This window comes from Lepidochelys kempii, chromosome 1 (genome assembly GCF_965140265.1).
Source record: "Lepidochelys kempii isolate rLepKem1 chromosome 1, rLepKem1.hap2, whole genome shotgun sequence".
Taxonomy (NCBI): domain Eukaryota; kingdom Metazoa; phylum Chordata; order Testudines; family Cheloniidae; genus Lepidochelys; species Lepidochelys kempii.
The window spans coordinates 123013262-123040728 of NC_133256.1; the positions used below are offsets into that span (position 1 = coordinate 123013262).

At 39.5% G+C, this 27467-nt stretch overlaps 1 protein-coding gene across 7 annotated transcripts in view; it reads right to left on the reverse strand.

The window, feature by feature from the left end:
- Window positions 1-27467, reverse strand: part of PPP2R3B (protein phosphatase 2 regulatory subunit B''beta) — a 95656-nt gene that overhangs the window by 57345 nt on the left and 10844 nt on the right. Inside the window, exon 1 of one of the 7 annotated variants that reach the window (XM_073353855.1) lies at window positions 5924-6300. The exons of the other annotated variants lie outside the window; for them this stretch is intronic. Within the exon in view, the coding sequence (XP_073209956.1) occupies window positions 5924-6070 (147 nt within the window). The 5' untranslated portion in view covers window positions 6071-6300. Of the gene's footprint in view, window positions 1-5923; window positions 6301-27467 lie in introns of those variants that run through there. 7 annotated transcript variants of the gene reach the window in all.

Below are 27467 nucleotides of genomic sequence, written 5' to 3' on the forward strand. Positions count from 1 at the left end.
GGGATCAAGGGATGTTGTTAAAAGAAAGTATTAAATAAGCTTTCCTATACTTGTCAAACGCTTTAACTGTTTTTCCTTTTTCTGTATCTTTAATAATATGTTAAAAGGACTTTAATGGTGTGTTTGCCATGGTACTAAGCAGGCTGAGGTCTCTCTAATCAAACCCTAACCTTGTTTAAATGTTGGACAGTGTTTGGGTTATGTTAACACCTTTGACTCTTTGGGCCCCTACATTTAATCTAAATTAATAGAACAGGCCTCTCCCCAAAAAGTTTAGAATTTTAATAGCCAACGTAGAGGTTATGTAACAAGAGAGAATCAGTGGAATTTCACTTTCTTTTTTTTTTTTTACTCTAATATCTGGTTTTGTTCAAATATGTTTAAGTGGGAGGGTCAGGGTTTATATAACTTGGGGAAATATGGTTAGATCAGAGGGGTCAAATGGAAGCAGGGATATTGGAGCCATATTATAGTAAGAAATAAGTCAATCTTTAGGCCCAGTGATTCAGGCATTCAGAAAGTCATCTGCAGAGCAGAGAGGATTGAAAGATGGACTCTCAACTCAGGTTAGGAGAGAGATTTTTTATTTTAATAATCATTGTATTGGCTCCAAGAGCTTTCTGACAGTCCTCTTTAAAGAAATGAATAGTCTCACAGATAAAGCCATGGGAATCCAGTAGCACTGAGCCTTTTCTGAACAGGTATCTTATAATCTAAATAGAATTAGCTGACCTTTTGGTTTTAGGTATCTTAGATCTTTTAAGTGCAGTCTTAACAGCGTGGGCTCCAAACAATGTTCTGATACAGAACAAATGACTAACCAGCTATGATTAGCTGCAGCACTTCATTCTAGCTACAGCGTACATGATCTTTTATTTTTTCTTACTATACTGTTATGTAACTAGATGTATAAAATAAGTTTGGTTTCTGCAAAAAATATAAATTTGATCTCAAATCTTTTCTGTGTAGCAACCAGGTTTTGTTGGGGGAGGGGGAAGAGAGGGAAACAGGGCTACCAATCTAAACAGGATTATGTATGACTGTGATATGGCACTGACCCTGCATTGCCCCATGAATACTACTAACCCTTGTGGATACACTAATACCAGCTCTGAGAACAGATCCATTATGGAAAGCTGGTCTGCTAGAAGATCAGTGATCACCAAGGAGTTCCCCATGGTAACTGCAGTGTTAAGCATTATCTGCTACCTCAACTAAGTCATTCAGCTATTCAATGATTCATGTAGACTTGGGCTAAAGTTCTTATCTGTCACTGAAGGAAGAAGCAGCAAGGACCATAAAAAAAGCTGTAGACTAGCACACCCCACATAGTTGTCTGAAGGCTACACTCCTTGCCCTCTCTTGGGTTTACCACCAGAACTTGAGAGTTACAAAGGATTTCAGTGGCAAAGCAAAAAGTGTCACCAATATTAGCTGCCACTGTCATTTTTAAGAGACAAAAATTGAGATGATCTCACTGGAGATCTGAGCTAAAAAAAGCTCTTCAGGAATAATTAGCTGCTTCCTTCAGATATAGGGGAAAGCCAGTCTTCTAAGTTGCTCACTTTTAAAAAATTTTTTTAAAGATTTGTGTGTGCTTATATCCCAAATAGCAAGCATAAGAGGCATTTATCATGACAAAGACTGTCACTGAATTAACCTTTATTTTTATCCTAAAGGGGAAAATGTTTTGTACAACTATGATCCCTTCCACTCCTGCTTATGCTTTAGTGGGACAATAGTAGCTGTGATATCACAGAATGATTATGCTTAAAAATAAATCACAGTACAGCAGGAGCTGTGTATATGAATCTGGGAGACCCAAAATTAAAGAAAAGGGTTAGTTTAGAATTCAGGCTGAATGCTAGGAGGACTCGGCATAAAAATGAATTTAGCTCTTCTAAAGAAGAAATGTGCAGCTCCAACTTTAAAGATGAACTATTTTATAAGATACTTGGGGTCCTAAACATAAAAAGTATCTTTCTAGTTCAACCAACTCAGTAGAATATCTGGGTGCAAATTATAAAATTATACCTTTTAATTGTGTATTATATTTTTTGCTTCCAACTTCAAATACATCACCACAGTGTGTAGGTGCTTGTAAGGTGGCTTACTTTTCAGTTCCAACTGAGACATCACGAACCATAGAGTGAAAAATCCGAACTCAACTAGCAGCAGGCAACAAACCTTTCAATTCAGTTCACATATTTAAGTTTCCAGTACAGTTGATATATGTTCCACATGGTTGACTTCTGATTCCAAAGTTTCAGGGAAACTTATGAGCAATTGGGATACAGCTGCCTTTTAAAGTTTCATATTACCATTCACTATACACTGTAAGTGTTCTGCGTTGAGAGTATCGAAAATCTCCTGAGTAGCCCCTTTTGCATATAATCAATGCAAAATTCTGCTTACCCATGAAAAATAACTGATAACTGAGAAAGTCAGTATTTTCCAATAACATGGTAAAAGGTGGATTTTAGGCCTGGGCTATTTTTTTCACATCAATTTTGAAAGGCTGATCCGATTACTTTCAGGGCTTTTCTAGGGGAAAAAAATCCATCTCTGTATTATCACCCCTAATCCATGACATAACAAAACCAGATGCTCGAAAATAGCCTGTCCCCAGGCTCTTCATGGCCACGCAGCTTTCCAGTGATTTCTACTGCAGTTCATTAGGAGACTTTCACAAAACAAATTGTTTGGTTCCAGAAAGGATATATTGTACTTGGGAGTTGTTTACACGTGGAGCTCAGGGAAAAAAAGCCCACTGACTTGTCCCAGAAGCCATTATAGTTCCATCAATCAATTTGAATTACCTCGCAACAAATGTTTTAGTTGTATATGTTCATACACAAACTAACAACAAAACCTTGCTATACACTAATGTTATTTCTTTTTTGGGTATTCATTCAAGAGTTCAGTGTGAATTGCAATAAGTCTGCTAGAGGAAATCTGGAGTTTGTCTAACAAGTTCAACATTTAATCTGATCACAACATTTAAAAAAATTAAAGGAAGTCTACAAAGAAAAATGTGGGTTGCCCCTATTTTTGCTTCTTTATGATGTCTGAAAATTGGAAGATTTATATTCTGGTTTCTACATTAGAATTTGAAATATTGTCTCCACCTCTGAAAAGCACTAGGACGACCAGAAAAGTAGGGAAATGACACTAAGTCAAGAGTAAAAGTTAGGCAACTGAGAGGGGAAGTATGCTCAGACAGCTTAAACTGCTCTCCCTCCCCTCTCCCTGCCCTAAACAGCTTGCATAACTTCAACATGAGCTTCATGAAGCATACAACATCTCTACTTCTATTGGGAAAGTACCTATCACATAGTGGGCACTACTGGAGGTAATTAACATTTGGATTAGAATGGGTAGGAAACTTGTTTGTGTCCTGCCAACATTTTTGAGACTTCAAATTTTTTCCTATTCTACACTGGGACAGAGCAGAGATCTTCTGAAATTATTATTTGTGTGAAAAACCAGCGAGACCTCCCACTGCCCCCAGAATAGCCAATAGCCTTGTGGTTAGGGCACTTCTAAGAGATGTGGGGGCTCAGGTTCATGCTCTGCTTGATTCAGAACAGGGACTTGATTACTGGTGCCCCAACCACCACCAGGCTCTTGGCTATTCTGGGAGTGGTGGTCTCTCTCTTGAAATTCTATCTTGAGAAACTTTCCCAATAAAAGTTGTGTCAAAAAAACCATTTCCATGAAAAATTTCAATTTTGGCAAATCAACATTCTGAAAAAAGAGTTTCACTGAAAAATTCCCAATCAGCTCTAATTTGGATAAAGGACATTTTTGTTAAAAATTCAGCATTCTTGCTCCTTCAGTTAAACTGTTAGTGCTCACAATAAGCATGTTCGAGTCTCCCAATAGATCTGCTAGCAAAATCAGTGATGACCAATTTGACATTCCTGATACTTGCATAAAAAACAAGCAGAAGACACTTAAACAAAAAAAAAAACAACAAACTTTCATTCATGTCTTCTCTATTCTCAAAGAAAAAAAGAGCACAAGCCATCCCTCTCCCCTCCATTCTACACAGAGTATTTTGGTTTATAACTACATTACAAGCTGTAATTATGTACGTATGAAGTAACTGGAACTTGTAATGTACACTAACAAATATTTAACCCTAGGGTTAAAAGTGACTTGGCAACAAATGTTTGTTCCTTGTCCACACTAGATTTTCAAGTATGTTGGTTCACATGTTAAAACAATTACAAATTGCAGAGTGAACAAGCCCTAAGAGATTTGCAAGCACTTATTCTAAGTTTCTTGGTGATATTATATACCTATTACCTAGTACATACACTGTTTAGTAGTTCCTTTCCACATAAAGCAAACAAAATTTTCATGACACAATGTAACTATCATTTTTGGTTGATAAAAGTTATTTTCACGCTAGAGGGCACCCACCACAGAGGGCAATACTGATTGTTTACAAAAAGGTACTGTGACTAGAGTAAGCGATCCTCCAGCTTTGATATCTCTAAACATTTAACTAAATTACCAAAGATGCAAGATTAAATAGCACATATAGCATTTCTCACTTCTTGTATTTTTCAGGCTCTCTCTCCAGTGCTCTAAACCACCAAAATTAATTTTTCAGTAATACAAATCTTTTCACACTCACAGCAAATTTACATTAAATGCTTTAAAATAGCAGGGTCAGCACTACAAGTTTGCTTTAAAATAAGGAATGACCTTTTCAAATCAAGTTTAATTTAACCAAATCTGAAATACCACCATTCAATTTTTAAATCCAATATATTAAACTAATAGGAAATCAAAGCATTTATAGGGTCATGGGGTTCTTTGCCCTCTCTTGAAGGTCACCTTAAAGAGACTAGTGCATTAGACTTGGAATTTAGAATTAAACTGTAGGTCATATTTACGTTCTGGTTACCTCTAAGTCCATAAAAACTAGGAAATTCTGAGTTTGGCAGCCAATTTTTTCCTAAATAAATAGGGTACAAAAATGTCAGGCATGGTATACAAGATAGCTTGGAGACACCTCTTGCTCATAGATTGGAGGTAGGCGTAAGTTAAGAACAGGATGAATGTATTAGCTCTTGAAGTTTTAATACATCCAGAAATTATGACAACACTTGATATCTGAATGTAGGTTTTGATACCTTTTAAAAATTACATTTGTTAATTTTTCATAACTAAACTAGCACACTTGCAAAAGTTTACAAAATAATGGAACACTTCCATAATTATAATTATGAGTATAATTTTAACTGATGAGCAATATTTGAAATGCATAATCACTCAAATAATAATGAACCCACTTCATAAAATGGTGGATTTAACTCACTGGTTGCAAAGTTGCAATTACTCAGATACTTGTGCAATACACAGTAATACCTTAAATTTTCTTTAGTATAGACGGAGCTGATCCATGAAGTTCAAAATGGTAATGTCTTATTGAGTTACATAATGTGTGGAACTCAACACAGAGCATGCTAAAGGGGCTACATTCATATTTGGGCAAAGCTGCAGCCTATCTTTTTGTACCTAGTTTTAGCAAGTAGTAAGTTAATATCCATGGGGAAAGTGCATGTAGATTAATAATGGAACTATTCTTTCAACTCAAATGGTGCTAATTAAGTAATACCAACCTTTCTATTTCACACACATCTGTAAACAAATCAGGCATATAAGTGTTATGCTAAATGAATTTTTTGTAGCTTTCAAAACAATGCACAATTCATGTAGCAGGACTAAGGCACAGTATCTACTTCCTTTCAAAACCACACAAACATGTTACATTTTGAAAAAAATAAAACTGGTATTCAAATATTCTAGTTAGTGAAGAACTTTCATGTATTTCATGAGGTTTATGGAGATCAAAGTTGTGCCTTCACAAATAGGGGAAGCAGTTATATAGAGAAGAACATAAACAAACCTGAACCTGCTGGAAAGCTTTTAGTCTTTTCTTGAATCTAGAAGGTAAAACAAAATCACATCCTCGAGCTAGCAATGCCAACTCCTTTCTTAGATCAGGATCTTGCCGCAAGGAAATCTCTTTTATCCTCATGCTTTCAGATTTCATATAATATCTGTGTGCGCCAGTCCAGGCACTTCAGTCCAAGTAAATAGCAGAGCCTTTCTATTATCACACAGTGCCACTTAGAGCAGCAGCTGCGCTTTAGTTCTGTGACATTCTAAGAGAGCCAGCTCAACTTAGCCTGCGCCATACATTAAAGAGAACTTGGCTGGAATCACAAAAACAGATTGGAAGGTCACTTTAGGGGCTTGCCCTTTTGCTGCATGCATTCCAAAGACTAAATGGGATGGTATGGAAAGAAACAAACCTGTTTCGAGAATCATCTTTATATAAGCAGCTCCCAATTTAAAAAAGGCAAACTCCAGAGGAATGTAAAGATGTCAGTTTTGCAGTTTTTTCTTTGCCTCTTTCCGTCAGAAACCACACACTCTCTAGCCTCAGTGAAGTATTTCATTGAGGGATAAGGCTTATTACACAGCAATTAAATTCTAAGTTGTTCAGCCCTTTAACAGCAAACTCTGCAACTTTAGAGAGCATGAGGCAACCGCAAGATAAACTTCAAACAAACTTGCTGGGATAAGCTGTTGTAAAGCTCATGTTCACAGTTTCATAAGATGAAGCTTCTGTATTTGTCTGAACAATTATTCACATATTGCAGGATTTCAGTCATGTAAAATGTTAAAGCAGAAAATATTGAGCAATAAAGTAGGCAAACATTACCACAACTGAATTGCAGAGATGGCAGCTTATAGCAGGAAAGGGAAGATTTAGATATCACATATGAAACTGCTTTATCAGGATGAACTTTTCTTGCCCAAACAAAAGTACGTTAAGTACTGCAAAGAAAGACACATCTTAAAATAAATATGAACATAATGTTTCAGTAGCAATGCTGCAGTTAGAGATAGCAGTTTTAGACTTCTAGTTTCAGTTTATTGTAGTTTAAAAATATTTTTGGGACGGAGGCTCAGTTTCAGTTTACAAGATTTACCTCCTCATTTCCCCCAAGTTTATACTTTTTCATATGATTTTGAAGTGAAAAAATACATACATTCTCCATCTCCCGTGTTCTAACATTTCAGAATTTTTTAAAAATATTCTGACTGAAATGGTATTGCTTTAAAATTTCAAATTGGTCATAGGTTTACTCTAGCTGTCACTAGGAACACATTCATTTTTAGACACATTTGCTTTAAATGTCACCATTATAACTATTTGAGAATGGCATCCTGTTTACTACCTCCATTTAGCTTGACTAAAACTTTCAGCCCTCCCAGCATTGTCAGTATCTCTAAAAAAAGTGGACAGACCGACTCTGTACCTGTGTATAACAGAATGGGTATAGTCAAAACAAACATTGGGAAAGAAACCTAGAGGTTGTTTTTTTGGGATGGGGATTTAGCATGCAGGAAAGGAAATTAGTCAGATGCCAGTGTAACAAGGCTTAGATTTAATTCACAAAACGAACAAAAATTGAAATGGGCTTTCTTTACAGGATCATCGATCACTGGAACATGTAACATACATGTCAAAGTCAATGTTTTCTGAGGAAAATTATGGTTCTAAAGGTATCAGTTATTTAAGAAAAGTATTATTACAAAGTTAACTTGTAGTTATGAAAAATGAAAGCCAGGAAATTAAAGTATGGTTGAAAAAGCCTCTGAACAATTGTATCTTTTAGAGTCAGGAAATGCATAGTTGCACAAACCATCTTAACTCTGATCCCGTCTATTATGTACCAACAAATGTACTTTCTTATATGGTGTTACTGGATACAAGAGACATGGCATTTAACGTGGTACCACAATAAATGAGTCCAAATGTCCTCAATCTAGATTGAGATACGTGTTGGCTTTTATTTTAATTTTAATTTATTTTATTTTATTTTGTAGTTTAGACGACAATATTATTCCTAAACGTTTAATAGAGTATGGATTCATCTAACTGGATAAGGAAGAGACTCTGAAGATCGAGTGAGGACCTCGCATTTCTGTTTTATAGCAAGAAAACAAAGTTTCTATTAAAGCATCAGTTGTACTTGATTTTGGCTTATCAAAAAAAAGAACACGAGACAAATGGTGAATTAAGTTATCCTTAACAAATTACTTCACAAAATTTGAGTAATCACAAGGTGGTGAGAGCTAAAAGAACTGTGAGACTGTCCAAGAAACAAAACAATATGAACAAATGCCAATTTGTTAATACTGGAGCACACCAAGTTTCCTTAGCAAAACCAGTGATTAATTTGTTAAATATCATCAGTGAGATAGAAAAAATCTCTGGATAACTAAATTTTGTGAGACACACAAACTTCAGACCTAAAAGAGCTAGCTGAATGAACATGATTGGAAGTTAATTGCATTTATCAAAACATGGTTACAGTGAAAGGAACAATCTGAACTATCCACACACATTGCTGGATTCCAATTAAGGTTTGTCACTCAGGAAAGATCTTGGGTGTCACTGTGAATAGATCAACAAAACCTTCTGCTTAATCTAGATCAGATCTCTAAAAGCAATGTTAATATGCATAAATAATTGGATGGAAAAATTTAATCTTTTAACTCTGAGTCTCTTGGCCTCGGTGATGTCTGGTATTGAGTTCCACAGGTTATTATAGTTGTATAAAGTATTTCATTTTTATCATATTCATATTTGATATCTTTCAGGGTTAAAGTTTCCCCTTTTGTATTATGAGAGAGAAAATAGGAGTGTACACACTTTTCTATACTTGTTTGCAGGGAGAATTTCCTCTCTTTATTCAGCAATATTATAGGCCACACATGCTATTAAGGTCATATTTTAATGTGAAGTAGTGAAGGTCAAAACTAATTTGACACTGCAGGTTACATTCCTATAAACTCATACTGAAGTCCAGAAAATCATCAAAAGCACAAACAAGCTAGTTTGAAGTCTCACTTAAGGTTTGATTTAAAATAATGTAAAATAATGCTGATTTAAAATAATGTAAAAGGAAACAAACATTAAGTTTTAATCACACTGTCAAGTATCAACATCCCCCCCCAGCTTGAACTATTTTAGTCTGGACTCTCCTTTGCTTCCCAGCAAGGACTTTAAATACAGAAGGTTCTCCTGCAGCCAAATGAGAGGTTGTTTGCATTCCGGAAATATCTGTTTATATCTGGAAGCCTTGTATCAGCACTAGACTTGGATGGAGGGAGAATAGTTTTCCTCTCTTTATAAGAAAGTGTAGAGGAGACAAATATACACAGATACTAGAACAGACTCACCAAATTTGCAATAAAGCAGATTTCACACTATTGAACCAATTGAAATGCACTTACTGAAGCACTGAATCACAGCAGTGCAGTTCACAGGAGCTCTAAACACTGCATCTCTCAGAGAAGAGTCCCATCACTACTAGAAAAAATGCATTCCAGTCTTTAAGGCTTAGTATTGTTTCCTATTGATAAGAACTTGTGTAGTCTGGACAATTTTTGTAGCAAGGTCCCTGGATTCCGTGGCAGCTTCAGATAATAGTTTTAAATAGGCAGTTTTAGTGAATTAAATATTAGAGTAATCAGTAGAAGAGTTGCATTTATTTTGATACCAAGGGCTTGTCTACACTGGCAATTAACAGCGCTGCAGCTTTCTCGCTGAGGGGTGTGAAAACGCCCCCTTGAGCGCAGCAAGTTGCAGCACTGTATTGCACTGGGAGAGAGCTCTCTCTAGGTGCAGCACTGTGACCACAGAAAGCACATTAAAGCACTGCTGCGGCAGCACTTTAGCATTGCCAGCGTAGACTAGCCCTTCGTTCAATTTTATGTTTTCCAAATTATGTTTTCAATATATGCACATTTTTGTACTGACTAATGTCCAACTTGTGTACAAATTAGAAGGCAAAACTGCAGGTTTTAGAAGTTGCCCAAGAGAGTTGGTGTGCATGAGATTGCAGGTAAACACATTAGGTGGATGTTTCTGCTAAAGAGATCAGTGGTGAAAGAGTTAATGTTGACACTGAAATTATCAAATGGAGGTTTCAAAGTTACACTGTTGAGAGGAATGAGAACTATAGTTTCAGGCTCTTTACAGCCTCAGGAAGACAATACTATGAACAGTGTAAACTGGTCCATTTTTCATGGTCCCCCCCACAATGTTAAGGATTAGGGGGGAAATTAAAAAACAAAACAGCTTCTAGAACACAATTCCGGGTCAAATATCACCTTGTGGAGTGGAAGTAGGCTACCACAAGGACTTCCTTGTTATTTATGACCCTCAAATGTGCTCATCAGAAACATGAAAACTAGAAAAAGCCAAACTACTGTGAAATTGAGATTAGATACCCGATTCCAGGTCCCAGAAGTGGAATGCCCTAACTGAGATCAGACTGTAGTCCAGTGTGACCATCCACAGAGATTAATGCAAAACCCACCTCTATAGATTTTTTTTATGGGTAGGCTTTTGTAATGGCCCACATTTGTAAGCTTGGGTGCTTACCTAAAAAAGGTGAGCACTTATAGCTGCCATTCCAAGGAGAGAGAGAAAGCTGAGGCTGATCACTTTCAAAACCAAGCCACTTATTTAGGTGCCCAACTTATCCAGTTTAAAGTTTTCTGCTACAGCCCTTAGTATTTTGTCTAAGTATACTTCGACTAGTTTGGAGGGAAAACCACACTGGTTTGGTTTAAGGACTTGGCCAGAGCACGAGAATGCTATTTTGAAGTTTGCCAACAAAAAAAAGGATAGTTGTAGTCTAGGCTGGTGTTTAAATGAGTTTATGAAGTCCTGCAGACAGATTTAGAAATGTAACTGCTTCTAGGTATACATTTACCTTGAATCACCTTAACTTAAAGCTGAGAGAGTAATCTGGTCAAGGAGAGGTATTTTTAAAGTACATGAATGACAACCCTTTATCAGTAGCTACTTCCAACATAGCACCAGCTGTTCAGTGCTTCATCAGTCTGACATGAATTGAATTTTTAACTAATCCTTTCAAAAGTGCATTTGTATCTTGGAATTCCACTGGGTTTCCAAAAACAGAATGATTGCTGTATGAAAGTACAACCACCACTTTAATTCAAGCACCACATACTACCAGTATATGTAATTTGGTCCCTGAAATCACAAGATAGTAATTTTGTTTTAATTATAGCAGCAGAACTGTTTCCTGCATGTGTTTCTACCACATTTGTCCCCTCCCTAACAGTCCTAAAGCTCAAAGACAACAGAACAGGAAGGGTTGGAACGTGGACACCACAACTTTTAAGACCTCAAGAAGACTAAAAACCAGTTAATCGATAGATCACAAAGTAACTAAGGGCTTTTCTACACTGGCACTTTACAGCCCTGCAACCTTCTCGCTCAGGGATGTGAAAAGAGACCCTCCTGAGCGCTGCAAGTTTCAGCGCTGTAAAATGCCAGCGCTGGGAGCTATTTGTGGTGGTGGTTTTCTCCTATGGCACTGGGAGTGCTCTTTCCCAGTGCTATGCCACGATTACATAAGCCATGTTAAAGCGCTGCCGCGGCAGCACTTTAACATTGCTAAGGAAGACATGCCTTAAGTGAGGGGTTTCTACTGCAGTCCCACAGGGATCTGCTCTCTGGGCTATGCTATTCAAAATATAAAATCACTGCTGATAAAATGTGTAGATGACAAAAGCTCGTGGTAAATAATGATGAGGGCAGGTCAGGGACAGACTATCTGGAACACCTGGTAAAGTAAACATTTGTTTTAAACACAGCCAAATGCACGGTCTAGGAAACCCCACTTACAGGATGGGGATGTAGCTTGGAAAGCAGTGACTGAAAAGGACTCAGGTGGTCACAGTAGACAACCAATCTAACATGAGCGTTAAGCGCAATGCTTTAGCTAAGTGGGTGAGAACACAAGCTTTGGATATACAGGCTGAGGAATATCGAGCAGGAGTAGGGAGATTAGTATTATATCTGAATGTAATATTAGTGAGATCATTATTGGAATAGTTGTCCACTTCTGGTGTCCACAAGTCTATGCTGTTAAAAACTGGAAAGAGGTAAGAAAAAAGCTTCAAGGAGGATCTGATATTTGGAAAATATGCAGTCACGGATACTAAGGGTGTGCTATGCCACAAGTTCTCCTTTTCTTTTTGCGAATACAGACTAACATGGCTGTTACTTTGAGACCTTTGTACAGCTTTTCTGGAAGTGTATCCTTGTTATAGGCCTTGACCTCCTTTTCAAGGAGGAGCCCTATGGCTGTTAGTCTGAGACTACATCCCTGCCTGCTGCACCTGTTTCTCACTGTGGCTTCTTCAGCAGATCCAAATAAGCCTGGACCCCCTCTGTTGGAGACTTACTCTTGTGGGAGCTATACAGCAGCTGTTTGCAGTACAAAAGACAGCCTTCAAAAAATAAACTGGCATTTATTAGTCCACTATACAGAATACAGTATTTAGGGCTTTGGGTTAAAATGATCAAGCAAAACTAAACCTCTTCCATCTGGCTTGCCAGCATCTCCTTGTTTAGTTAGCGGGGTCTTACTTTTGCCATCATCTGGAAGGCAGACTGCATGCTTGCAGCCAACTTCCCTCATCTTGCTCTCCCATATGAGACTGAATTACCATCAACTGTGAGAACAGGGTTCTTATCAGGTGTTTCCTAACACTTCAGAGTCCTTTGTTTCAAGTTTCAGTCATACTGTTTTCACATGTCCTGCCCCTGCCCAGGAAGGGTGGAGGTGTGGTCAGACATGTAATTTGCCTTTCCACATCCAAAAAGTCCCCTTGGTTGGCAGCTGTTACACTGGAAGACCAATGGTTGAACCATTACCTCATATCTCTAAGGTAGTTTCATTCACATTTTGACAGATCTTGATAGTCCATTCATACCCATTCCAGCATGTCTTCGTGACCTAGTCATTTGATATCTTATTCCCCTTGTTCCTGGAAAGAAATTAATCCTTTCATACCCAGTAGGTAACAATACAAAAGTGGCTGGGTAACTGAGTAACAGTTCTTAATAAAAATACAGAAATTTCCCACATTCTCCACACGTGCCTTTAAAGAAAAACTAAAGAAGCTCAATCTCTTTAGTTTAGGCAAGTGAAGGTAATACAAATCAAAAAACTAAAAGTACCTATATATTGGTAAGCGACTTGAATCCTAAAGGAAAAAGGCATAATAAGATTCTATGGATAAAAACTGAAGTTATGCAAATTCAGACTAGAAATAAAGTGCACATTTTTAATAGCAAGGGTAAATAACCACTGAAATAACTTACTTATATATGTGGTGGATTCTCAGTTATTTGAAGTCTTGATATGCAGACTTCCTAAATGATATGCTATAGCTCAAGCAGAAATTTTGGCTTAATGCAGCAATTACTGGGTAAGATTCTTTGGCCTTGTTATGCAGGAAGTCAGACCAGATGATTATTATAATGATCCCTTCTGGCCTAAAGAAAAGGAGGATTCTTTAAAAGATTTAAAAAAGTTTGTTACAAAGGCAAGAAGCACATAGTGATTAATGTTACATGGACAAATGAGAAAAATCTAATACATCAAGCATCTTCAACATAGCTATTTAGCCTAATTAACCCTGAAAGCAAGTTGACTATGGAAAACAAACCCCAATAAGGAAAGGAAAAGAAAAGTTTACTCACTAACCCCCTCAGTTTAACTTTCTTAACCCTCACAGCCACATCTAGAGTAGCAAACAAGTCACGTTTAAGAATATGTTAGCTAACAGTAACTATCGTGGTGTTAAACCCTAGCGCAGATGTGGTTTAACACTTTTGAAAACATGAAAAAAAGACAGCCCTTGCATGGCCTCAACAGATTTTGCTTCTCAGAAGGTTTCTGAAGTTCAGTGACAGTAAGGGAAGGAGCAGCTACAACAAGCAGAAGTATCCACAATCCACTAGTAACTGCTCGTAAATGGCAGTCACAATGTAATTAAATTTAACATCCTTGTAGGGGGGAAAAATACCAAAGAAAGCCACCAAAATAGCATCTAAACATCAAAAAGAGGAACTGCACAAGAATGAGGAAACTAGTTAAATGGAAATAAAAAGCAACAGTAACAAGAGTGAGATGCCTGCAAGCTGCACGGAAACTTAAACACACCATAACAGAGACTCAAAGTAAACGTATGCCCCAAATAAATAAATAAATAAATAAATAAATAAATAAATAAGGTTAAAAAACAAGACCAAAACAATGCCACTATGGCTAAACAGAGTAACAGAGATAGTTAGAGATAAAAAGACATCCTTTAAAAATTGGAAGTCAAATCCTGCTGAAGAAAACAAAAGCAGCACAAACTTTGGCAAGTCAAGGGTAAAAGTATAATTAGGCAGGTCAAAACAGAACTGAAGAACAACTAGCAAAAGGCAAAAACTAAAAGCAAAAATTATTATATATATGTAAGTACATCAGAAGCAGGAAGCCTGCCAAACAATACTTCTGAGGGCATTCTGAGCCAAAAAATTAAAAATTCTACACCAAAAAAATTAAAACTGCACACAATATTTTAAAATTCTGCAAATTTTATTTGTCAAATAAATGTGGAGGCTCCAGCATGGTACTGGGGAGCATAGGCCACTGACAGCACAAAGGTGGGAGATAACTGCAGTTGTCGTCCCCGGGGACATGGACTTGGCCGTGAGGCTGCGCGCAACCCTGCCATAGTGCAAGAACTGGGCCCACCCCAGAAATACCCCATACCAGGTGCAACAAGTGTGGGAGACAGGATCCAAATATGGAAGCGCTTAGTGGGGGGGATCCAGGTATGGGTTGAGAGGGTTCTGTGTGGGGCAATCAGGCAGCTCAGTGGGGGATCTGGGTAGGAGGGGACAGGATGCACAGGAACTTTTTGGGGGGGTTCAAGGTGAAATGGTAATAGGACTCTGTAGGGGGTTCCAGGTAAAGGTGGTTGGGGTTCAGCAGGGGGGTCTGGGTGTGTGGGGCTGGTATCCATGTGAAACTGGTTGCGGCTCGGTGGGGTGGGAATCTGGTTGCGGTTGGCTCATCAGGGTGGTCCAGGTGCAGGAGGAGTGGGGCTCATCGGGGGTCTGGATACACAGGGGTTAGGCAGATGTGGGAGCAGCTCTCTGTACAGGGATCCTTTCCCCCTACAGTGAGAAGCAATGGATGCAGGAAGTAAGGGGGGGGGGGTTGCAGAACTTCCTACAGCCAGGGGAGAAATCTGAAGGTGGGTCTCACCTGGCCCTGGATGCCATGCAGGGGAAGAGGATGTCCCATCCTCCCCAGCCCAGCCGCTGAGCTCGACGCAAGGTAGGGACCACCAGTTGGGTCTTTCCCAGTGCCGCCTCCATGCCCTCAGTGATTTAACTCTCTGCTGCCTGCCCTGAGCACATGAAACATACTGCTGGGGAGGGTGGCATGACTGCTCTTGTGGCTTCCCTTTGCTTCCCCGTCAGAAAGTCATTTTTCTGCAAGAGAGCAAAGAAATCTTCAGGGGACCTAAATTCTGTGCATGTGCAGTGGTGCAGAATTCCCCCAGGAGTAAAACAATCAGTGGGCCAATGGACAATGAATGTACTAAGGGAGCACTCAAGGAAGACAAGGCCACTGCGGGGAAGCTACAGGAATTCTTCGCATCAATCTTCACTGCAGAGGATGGAGGGAGATTCCCACATCTGTGCCATTCTTTTTAGGTGACAAACCTGAGGGACTGTTTCAGACTAAGGCGTCAATAGAGGTGGTTTTGCATCAAATGGATAAATTTAACCATAGACTCATAGAATTATAGAATATGAGGGTTGGAAGGGACCTCAGGAGGTCATCTAGTCCAACCCCCTGCTCAAAGCAGGACCGATCCCCAACTAAATCATCCCAGCCAGGGCTTTGTCAAGCCTGACCTTAAAAACTTCTAGGGAAGGAGATTCCACCATCTCCCTAGGTAACGCATTCCAGTGTTTCACCACCCTCCTAGTGAAAAAGGTTTTCCTAATATCCAACCTAATCTCCCCCACTGCAACTTGAGACCATTACTCCCTGTTCTGTCATCTGCTACCACCAAGAACAGTCTAGAGCCATCCTCTTTGGAATCCCCTTTCCAGTAGTTGAAAGCAGCTATCAAATCCCCCCTCATTCTTCTCCGCTGACTAAACATCCCCAGTTCCCTCAGCCTCTCCTCATAACTCATGTGTTCCAGTCCCCTAACCATTTTTGTTGCCCTCCGCTGGACTCTTTCCAATTTTTCCACATCCTTCTTGTAGTGTGGGGCCCAAATCTGGACACAGTACTCCAGATGAGGCCTCACCAATATCAAATAGGGGGGGAACGATCATGTCCCTCGATTTGCTGGCAATGCCCCTACTTATACATCCCAAAATGCCATTGGCCTTCTTGGCAACAAGGGCACACTGTTGACTCATATCCAACTTCTCGTCCACTGTAACCCCTAGATCCTTTTCTGCAGAACTGCTGCCGAGCCATTCGGTCCCTAGTCTGTAGCGGTGCATTGGATTCTTCCGTCCTAAGTGCAGGACTCTGCACTTGTCCTTGTTGAATCTCATCAGATTTCTTTTGGCCCAATCCTCCAATTTGTCTAGGTCCCTCTGTATCTTATCCCTACCCTCCAGCATATTTACCTCTCCTCCCAATTTAGTGTCATCTGCAAACTTGCTGAGGGTGCAATCCACACCATCCTCCAGATCATTTATGAAGATATTGAACAAAACCGGCCCCAGGACAGACCCCTGGGGCACTCCACTTGATACGGGCTGCCAACTAGACATGGAGCCATTGATCACTACCCGTTGAGCCCGACAATCTAGCCAGCTTTCTATCCACCTTATAGTCCATTCATCCAGCCCATACTTCTTTAACTTGCTGGCAAGAATACTGTGGGAGACCATGTCAAAAGCTTTGCTAAAGTCAAGGAACAACACGTCCACTGCTTTCCCTTGATCCACAGGACCACTTATCTCGTCATAGAAGGCAATTAGATTAGTCAGGCATGACTTGCCCTTGGTGAATCCATGCTGACTGTTCCTGATCACTTTCCTCTCCTCTAAGTGCTTCAGAATTGATTCCTTGAGGACCTGCTCCATGATTTTTCCAGGGATTGAGGTGAGGCTGACTGGCCTGTAGTTCCCAGGATCCTCCTCCTTCCCTTTTTTAAAAGATGGGCACTACATTAGCCTTTTTCCAGTCATCTGGGACCTCCCACAATCGCCATGAGTTTTGAAAGATAATGGCCAATCACTCTGCAATCATATCCACCAACTCCTTTAGCACTTTCGGATGCAACGCATCCCCATGGACCATAAGAAGTCAGACCAGACAGCATTCACTCAAGAGTTCTGAAGAAACTCAAAATAGGAAATTGCAGAACTACTAACTTTGTTAGTCTCTAAGGTGCCACAAGTACTCCTGTTCTTTTTGCGGATACAGACTAACACGGCTGCTACTCTGAAACCTAACTTTGATGTTTAGCCCATCGCTTAAATCAGCCGGTGTACCAGATGACTGGAGAATATCTAATGTAATGCCAATTTTTTAAAAAGGCTAGAGACAATCCTGGCAATTACAGCCAGTAAGCCTAATTTCAGTACCAGACATGTTGGTTGAAAATTATCAGACACACAGATGGACATCTGCTGGGGACAAATCAACACTGCTTTTGTAAAGGGAAAGCATGACTCAATCAATCTACTGCAATTCTTTGGGGGGTGGGGAGGGTCAATAAACACGTGGACAAGGGTGATCCAGGGGATATATTGTACTTGGACTTTCAGAAAGCCTTTGACAAGGTCCCTCACCAATGGCTCTTAAGCAAAGTACGTGGTCATGGGATAAGAGGGAAAGTCCTTTCATGGATCAGTAATTGATTAAAAGATAGGAAACAGAGTAAGAATAAATGGCCAGTTTTCACAGTGGAGAAGGTAAATAGCAGGGTCCCACAAGGATCTGTACTGTAACCTGTGCTGTAATATTCATATATGATCTGGAAAAAGGGGTAAACAGTAAAGTGGCAAAGTTTGCAGATGCTACAAAATTACTCAAAATAGTTAAGTCCAAAGCAGATTGTGAAGAGTCACAAAGGGATCTCACAAAACTGGGTGACTGAGCAACAAAATAGCAGATGAAATTCAATGTTGACAAATGCAAAGTAATGCACACTGGAAAACAATTCCAACGATACATACAAAATCTAAATTAGCACTCAAGAAAGATCTTAATCACTGTGGATAGTTCTCTGAAAATATCTGTTCAATGTACAGCAGCCGTCAAAAAAGCAAACAATGTTCTGAGCCATACGAAAGAGAGAGAATAAGATAAATCCATGGTACACCCACACCTTGAATATGGTTGCCTCATCTCAAAAAAGATGCTGGAATTGGAAAACGTACAGAGAAAAGCAACAGAAACAAATTAGGGCTACGCAGCAGCTTCCATATGAGGAGAGACTAAGACGACTGGGACTGTTCAGTTTGGAAAAGAGATGACTGGGGGGGGGGGAAGGGGGATTTGATAAAGGTCTATAAAATCTTGAATGACGTGGAGAAAGTGAATAAGGAAAGGTTATTTACCCCTTCATGTAATACAGGAATTAGGGGTCACCCAATGAAATTAATAGGCAGCAAGTTTAAAACGAGCAAAAGGAAGTACTTTGTCACACAACTCAGTCACCTGTGAAACTTGCTACCAGAGGCATGAAGGCCAAAAGTATAACTGGGTTCAAAAAAGGAATTAGGTAAGTTCATGGAGGATAGGTCCATCTAAGTCTATTAGCCAAGATGGTCATGGTAATTGCCCGGTTTTGTTCATTCCCCTCTGAAGCACCTGGCACCAGCCACTATTGGAAGACAGGATACTAGGCTACATGGACCACTGGTCTGACCCAGTATGGCCATTCTTATGTAAAAACATGCCCCTTTGATAGTCGGTTGGTTACTATGCACTAAATCAGAACTGAAAATTTTATCCTTATCAGATAAAGGACTGCAAGCTAGTCTTTTTTAAAAATGCAACTACACTTCCTGGTGAACTAACTTCTGTGAAGGGCTTTCTCAGTAATTTAACTATTACAGTATGCTCCCATTTATCTAAAACTCTATTATCCCAACTGCCACATTAACTGAATCACTTCTTTGTCCCACAGCATGAGATACTTGCTGCAGAGGTCATGTGTTTCATGCTGGGGGACAAGGCAAAGATTCAGACAATGCAGATGTTTGGATAATAGAACAGAGGCCCCCGGCCAGGACTGCGAGGAGAATGACAGGATCCGGGATGCAGGAGTGACCACTCTACTGCTGACTGGCTCCTATGGCACCACAGGAAGCCCTCTGCAGAAGTGAATGAGCAGGGCTGTGACTGCAGTTCTGCTGAAGACTCCCTGTGATGCCACAAGGCTGGTGACAACTGATCCCTGAAGGCATGAGGTGGGCGAGGAGGAGGCTGCAGTCATGGTGGGGCAGAGACCACTGTGAGGAGGACAAGCCTCCATATGTGGATACCTCACTGCTGAATAGTTCTTGCCCTCTCTATTATCGAAACTCCCAATTACCCAAATAAAATGTGTGAAGTATATTATATAGATAAAGGGATGCATTACATTATTTTCATTTTCTAATTAAGCTAGAATCTTAAATTTGGTACCCATTCATTATGAACTGAAAAGTATAGGGGGAAAAAAACTAATTTGACATTTTCCCCAGATCAATGAAGCTTTTACTTAGTTATATTAATTTCTTCCATGAGGCAGTCATTTGGAACATGAAGCCTCCAATTTAGAGAAATTAAGGTCACCTAAGGTTACCAATTCTATTTCATGGATTTCAGCCAAGAAAACTGTTTGAAGTGATAAGTGTGGCACAAACAGACATTACAGACATGTCCACCCAAAGGATTACAGCTTTATTATAACTTGGGCACATAGCGACTGCTATAATTAAGGCTGCCTTTGTGCTTGCATTCTGAAGGACCATTTTTGTTGCTTAAAATTGAAGCTGACCTATCATTGATGTCTGAACAAATCAATGATTTGCAGGAGTAGCACTTTTTTTGAAGATTTGAGTGGGACATTTTTACAGCTTAACAGCATCTAGCTTTTGAAGGGACAATTGTGGTATCCATTAGTTCAAAATTTAGCTTTAGCAATACTGGAGGAAGTTGAGGATAAAATTTAAAACAAGAAATGATTAGCTCAAGTCAAGTAAGGAGCTAAGTTTTTCTGATTCCAATTTAGTATGTTAAATGTTTTGGATTAGATTGAGTAGTTAAGGAACAACCAGTCTTCATTTTGCTCTCTTTGATCTAGTTGACCATTTAAATTCAGTGTTACCATTTTCCAGTGACTACAGACTACAACAGTAGGGTAAACAGAAAAAGTGTCCAATCCTCTAAATTAGTTATGAGTTTAATTATTGGATCAGACAGATCTGGTGTAAAGCTGTGAAACTTCATGAACTTAAATGAGTTGCATCCAACTTCCAAAATCCATATTTGTCCTACGCCTAAAGGATTCATGTGAATTGTATTTTCTGGAGAAAGCTAATTATACTTTTGGAATTTTACTTGCTTTCATCAGTGAAGATTCCAAAAAGCAACACAGAGGAAGAGCACATCAATATTTAAACACTATTACTAATAAAATTAGTATTTAGAAAATTGAGAATTTTTTAAAAAGTCAAAAATTTAGCTACTGGTTTGGAACATGGCTAATTGGAAGGTTTTTTGTGTGTTTTTTTTTTAAAAAAACATTAACATGAATAAAGAAATACGCCTAATCAAAATTAACTTTCTGGTTACCAAGACAATGAGGAGAAATGAAAAATTCTTTGTTCCAGAGTCATATGTGCAATGAGTGAACAACAAAGAAATACTGCATAAGAAAAACAGTAAAACAGAAGAGCAAAGCTAGTGAATGAATAACTTCAGCGTCTCTTAGATCAAAAATTTATACTTGGTTCTTCAGTCAGACAAACAATGCTTCCTTTCTAAGTTGTTCTGTACAGTGACACTCTTAATGTATACAAGACACCAATGGTACACCAACTTGCCTCAAGTGCAATTATTTCATTACTGAAGTTGAGGTATGATATGCTGTTCAGAGGAACATTGCTTAGCTACATTTTTCCAGATCTAAAAAGAAGAGTTTATGGCAGGCCCTTCCTCCCATGGAGCCAGAGAAACATCTTTATATTGAATATATCAGTACTGATAACCCTCTCACAGTACTTGAGGTGGAATGACACTATCATCAGGAAAAAACACAGCATCTTTTCAGGAAAGCATACCACAAAAGTGTATGTTTGATGCAATTATATCTATGGTCTCTGGAAGACTAAAGAGCCTGTTGTGCTCTTAAGTCAAAGCCCTGAATTGGTTGTCATTGCTATCCTTATTTAGTATTTGCATTCAGGGGAATGAAAGTACTGGGCTTCACCCAGTCCTGTACAAGAGCACAGGGTGGTTTCTTGTGCAGTAGTGATGGCACAACTGGCACAGGACAAAGGACCATTCAGTCTTATGTTACCATTTACTGAACACAAAACATGTTTAAATTTACAAATAAATCAATACCACCATTGAGGCTGTACTACATAGCAACACTGTTATAGAGAGACATACAGAGGCAGACATGCTGTATCCCAATCTATGCAGTTATGTTTTAGTGTTCATGTGTAATGATTTCGGGGTTCTGTCTGTACAGCTTGCCCCAACCAGATCTGCATCATCATACAATAGGGATTTATAGTTCAAATTCTACAGAACTGTCATTAAGTTTAAATCTTAACAAAATCTATGCAGCATAAGCAATGGCAAATTTCTTACCTGATCGTTTACTCTCTTAGTAGCTTCTCTCCTTATTCATTCATCACTAATAGGTTAATGCCACCTACCTATGTAGTTCAGAGATTATCCAGTGTTGTTGCTGGAGGCTCCAGGATTTATGCCCTGCTCTTCAGATTAGGCCACAAAGAGTTCTCCCAAAACTGTAGAAATACTCCAGCTACCCACTATTATCATTAAGACAACAACTTGGCATAATGTATGAATTAACCTTAAGATAATTATATGTGAAAGTCTCCCTTTAGAGAAAAAAAATCAGTTTTTATTTTGTTAATTTACCAAACTACTGGATGGGTGGAATGAGATGAGAAATGACGCTAACACAAGAAACAAAAAAAAAAAAAAAAAAAGACTTTCCTCCCTATTCTGCTCCACACCGCCTCTCATTCTCACTAATGGGAGGCAGTGACCAGAAAGCAGTGAATCACAGGAGGAGGACAACAATAAGCAGTATAGTAGAATAAGAAGCAGGAATAGAAGTTCCCCTATATAAAACAAGGAATTATGTGGGAACATTAGCATCTTCCTACAAAAGGCTGCAGCTGCAAAGAAATTGAATCTTACTTGCAAATCTTCCTCAGACAAGGTCATATATTTAAGACTGCCGTAAGGCATTTGATTTGGTACTTCATAACATTTTGATAAAAAACAGAATGGTACAAAATTAATGTGGTTAAAAGGTGGCTAACTGATGATTTCACATTTACAAGTTACATTTTGAGATCTATCACTGTGTAGTGAGTTCCAAGTGGGGTCCCGCACAGATCAGTTCATGTTCCTACACTATTTAATGACTTGAAAGAAAACAAAATCTTCAAACTTTTATCAGTGATGACATAAAAATTGGGGGAGTGGTAAACAAAGAGGACAGATTACTAATACAGAGCACTATGGATCAGTTGGTAAAGTGGGCACAAGCAAACAATATGTATGTATACAGCTAGGAACAAAGAATGAAGGGCACAGACATCCTTACAAGATGGGGGACTATATCGTAGGATGCAGTCACTCTGAAGATTTGGGGTTGTGGTGAACAATCAGAATAGACTATCAGGGTTAGAAGAGACCTCAGGAGGTCATTTAGTCCAACCCCCCGCTTAAAGCGGGACCAATCCCCAATTTTTGCCCCAGATCCCTAAATGGCCCCCTCAAGGATTGAACTCACAAACCTGGGTTTAGCAGGCCAATGCTCAAACCACTGAGCTATCCCTCCCCACACTGTATCCAAAAGGATAATGTGAAAATCTTGAGTAGTCTGACCACACCAATGAAAAATTTCCTATCTGAGTTCTGCATGAATACCAAAATGTATCAGAGGCTAATGGACAATCTATGCAGAACTACACTTCCGTTTTGATGCCCAGGTTGTTAATTACAGGTATTCCTGATTCAGATGAAGGAGTCCCTGCTTCAGGAAATCTGCTCTTTTCTGCTGGTGCAGTGTGAGCTCCTGGACTATCTTGCAAGTCCAAAGTGCATTTTGCACCAGTTGAGGACTAGTAGGAGGACTTAAACTCTCCCTTCTTTTCTCTATCCTTCATGTAAACTGTCTGGAAAGGTAACAGATTCTTCTCTGCCAAGGATATTATTTGCATTGCCACAGAAAAGCTTTGACCCCTGGTTACTCCCTAGTTTTGGGAGAGATATAAACACAAATACCTTAATTATAAGCAAACTTCTAACAGAAGATAGGAGGAAACTTCCCCTGTGAACACCATGGTTGCCCGCTACATGATTTTTTGCACCTGTTTCTGAAGCAGCTGGTACTAACCACAGTCAGACAGAATATTGGACTTGATGGCTCACTAATCTGTTCCCATTTGGCCATGGTTTTAGGGACTTTTTAGGCATGGGGAGGTTGGTTCAAACATCAGATATAGCTGCCCAAATGAACTAAAAGTATGTACTCAGATTCTGGAATTTGCTTCTCCTCTGCAATGCTTGCTTTCAAAGTAAGCAAGCAAGGATTAGAGTTAAAAAAAATCAGGTTAACTTTCATCATGTTGTTTGTACTTGTCTTATTCAAATCACATCAAATGTCCACCTCTGTGGGAAGGCACCTAATTTTGTGAGCTCTGTAGGGAACCCTGTGCTTCTTCCCCTAGGGAGCTGAGAACCCAGTTTGGTACCTTGAGGCGGGGGGGAGGAGAGAGAGGGGAGGAGAGAGACAGGGAGGTTTATGAATCCTTTCAGGGTTTCCTCCCCTCCAGCCCAGGTCTGTTGCAGGATTTACCTCCTTGAGGTAGTCAGATAATCTGAGGATGAAAAGGACACTATCTTCCTAAAATGCTCAGAAGCTTCTGATTGGTCTTGTGTTGAGTCATGGCTCCTTGGGGCATGAGGTGAGACCCAACATACAGTTCCAACTGAGACCCATGGTCTGGCAGCACAAGGGTTGTCTGGCTGTGAGCAGGTAGGGAATAATACACCCTCTGTAAAGTCTGTAAATGCTGCCTCAGAGATTTAGCCTAGTGTTTGCAGGCCAGCTCTGCCATGCCCAAATGGGGGCAGAAGAATGCCTAAGAGACGCTGCAGCACTGAATGATTGAAGCCACCCTGTTACCAAAAACGCAAACTAAGGGAGTTGGGGGAAAAGAAACATGCGTTGCTACTGTACAAAAATGAATAAAAAAATAAAGTTATAAAATGAAGAAAATGAAGAAAAGCTGCTGGAGGCAGAAAATCTGATGACCTGAGCTGAAGGGTGGGGACTTAGTTCAGGAGCATCCACCAACATTGGATCAACTCCAAATTCCAAAGATTGGGGCATTAACCCGTTAGTAATGAGTAAGAAAAGAAGCTATGCAACAGAAGTTGTCTGCAACATTAAAGTACATTTCTGAAACTGCTGTAGATGGTTAAAAACTGGAAAAGTTTTTGCCAAAAAATTGCATTTTAGTTTTCTTCCTGTTTTACATTTACTAGAAACATAACATACTTATTTGGCACTGCTAAATCTGTATGAGCACAGATATAACTGGGGCAGACAGTAAAATAAAGTTTTTTCCCCACTCAAGAATAAATCTGGGGGGTTCCAAAAGCTTTCCTACAGCATAATGGATATACTGACCTGTTTCAAAGTTACAATAGGTGATCAAATTGTAGTTCAACACCAATTTCATCTAGTAAATGCTATTTTAAGAACTTATTTTTTAAACATAACAAAAGCAAAAACAAAGGAATGCAACAAACATGCAATGATACAATCATCATCATCATCAGGTAAAAGGAATGTCTATGTAGGTTTTTATACTGCGCTCAGAGAGCCTTCCAGTAGTGCATTAAGCAAGACAGCTGTCACCTGTCAGATCTCATCCTCTCACCAGAGAGAGAAGCATATGTAGTGAAGCATTTTGTTTTGGTGAGGTTTTTTTTTTTTTAAAACTTTAATATAATTTTGCTATGTGTTTATATTATAGAAGTCAAGGTCAAAAAAAATGTGCCTTGCACTTGGAGGGTGAAGTGGTGAGGTTTGTGGGGGCCTTAGTTCTTGGAAGAATTCATTCCAGGTTCAGATCGTCCTCAGAGAAAGTTTTGTCTCCCACACAGATGAACTTTACCCTCATTGTTGAGTTCTATTGTGTCAGAGGAGTGATGTTGCTGACCATGATCTTTTTACCAGAGATTAAGATGAACTTTTAAGTATCTTGAGCCCAGGTCATGGGGCGTACTGAAGATAAGGACTGAGACCTTCAACTTGATTCAAAATTCTGTGGGAAGCCATTGTAGAGAGCAGCGTATGGGTGTGATGTGCCTGTGCTGCTGAGGAGGCATACTGCAGTGTATATATTAGTTGGAGTTACCTAAATACTGAAGGTTTCATGCCCAGGTATACCACATTGCTGTAGTCCAGCTGAGAGGTGACAAAGACATGAATAACTGAGGCCAGGTCGTTGTCCAACAGGATGCGGCAGTCTCCTAGCCAACCAGAGATGGTAGTAAGTGTTACTGTTGCTATGTGAGAGCTCAGTGTCAGCAAGGAATCCAAGAGTAATCCTAGATCATGGACTGAATTGACTAATTGTGGATGTGAACCTTCAATCAACAGAGAATGCACTGTGGCTGAAAACTCTGCCCACCAGCACCATCTCTGTTTGGCTTAGGTTTAGCTTCATCCAGCTGCTGTTCATACATGAGCTGAACTCATCCAAACACTAGGACATCTTGGTGGCAGTGATTTGGGCATATATGGTGAAGGATAAATAGAGCTGTGTATCATCTACATATTAGTGGCACTGGATTACATATTGTCTGACGCAGTTCACATAGTGGTTACATGCAGATGTTGAAAATGACTGGACAGAGAACTCTCCCTGTGGAACTCTACAAGTGAGGGGTCTAGTGGTGGAGATGCAGTTTCCCATCACTACTTACTGGGTGAATCCCTCCAGGAAACTCTCAAACCATTTTAGTGCATTATTCTGGACCCCACCATCTCTCTCTCAAGTGATACAGCAGTATATCATAGTCATGTGTTAAATGCAGAAGAGAGGTACCGGAGGATGAGAATGGATGTCTGTTCTCTATCCACTGAGAAATCGTCCATTAGTGCCATTATAGCAGTTTCAGTTCCATGTCCTGGCCTAAATCCAGACTATTCCAGGTACAGAATGTTAGCTTCACTTAGACAAGCTTGTCATTGGCCTTTTGTTAGTTTCGCTGTGAGCTTGCTCAGGAATAGGAGGTTTGAAACTTGGAATAGTTGGCTAGGTCTAAGTATCCACAGTGGGGTTCTTCAGCGTTGGTCAGACTATTGCGTGTTTGAAAAAGGATGGGAAGATTCCTTCTCTGAAAGATGCATTGGCTATTTCAGTGGCACCCAGTTATTCATGACTCCCAAGAGCCAGGAAGGGCATGGGGTAGATTCCCAAGTCTTGAGTCAGGACTCTTTTAGAATGCCCAGAACTTCGTGAGTGAATGTACTATACTCTGGGAATGCAGGGGAGGCTGTTGGTTGGTGGTTTCAGGCAGAGAGAATCCATGCTGTTTGAGAAGACTACCTGCACACACATGATCATTTCATGAAAGTTGGGCAATAGTTATTTGCAGTGCTTGCTAACTCGGCTTTGATACAAGTTATAGGCACTCAGGATTGATGAAGCAGTTTACTGCCCTGGATAACTCCTTGGGGCAGGATCTGGGCAGCCTCAATGGTGGTTCAGTAAGATGATTCTCTTGGACCACAATATAGGCTGGTGCTAGGGACATGCCTTTTGTTGCCTGAGAAAATCTCCCCAAGTTTGGTCAAGTTATAAGTCTCCTGTACACTGAGTGAGGCAGGGGGTCCTGTGGGAAACAGTGATCATATAAATCAATGCACACACACGAGGGCAAAATTAAAGTTGAATTGTGCAACCTTAATTCTGGCTTTTCTTAACCTTTGAGTGCTTGACTTTGCAACCTTAACATTCCTTTAATGTAGCTTTTGTATAGTTGCATTTAAACTCAAGACTACAGGTTTTAAATTTTTCTCCAAAAAAGCAGTGTTAATTAATATAACTTCCATCATCAACACTGAAAGACTATACAAGAAAAGTAAACTTTGTAAAACATCCCTTATTCAAAAGCTAGTTATTTATCTATGAGCTGTATCATGATATTAAGTTATCTAAGCAAGTTCTCAGGTTGGTTTTGGGTTCGGAGAGGTAAATAAAATAGTAAAGTAAAAACAAGTAA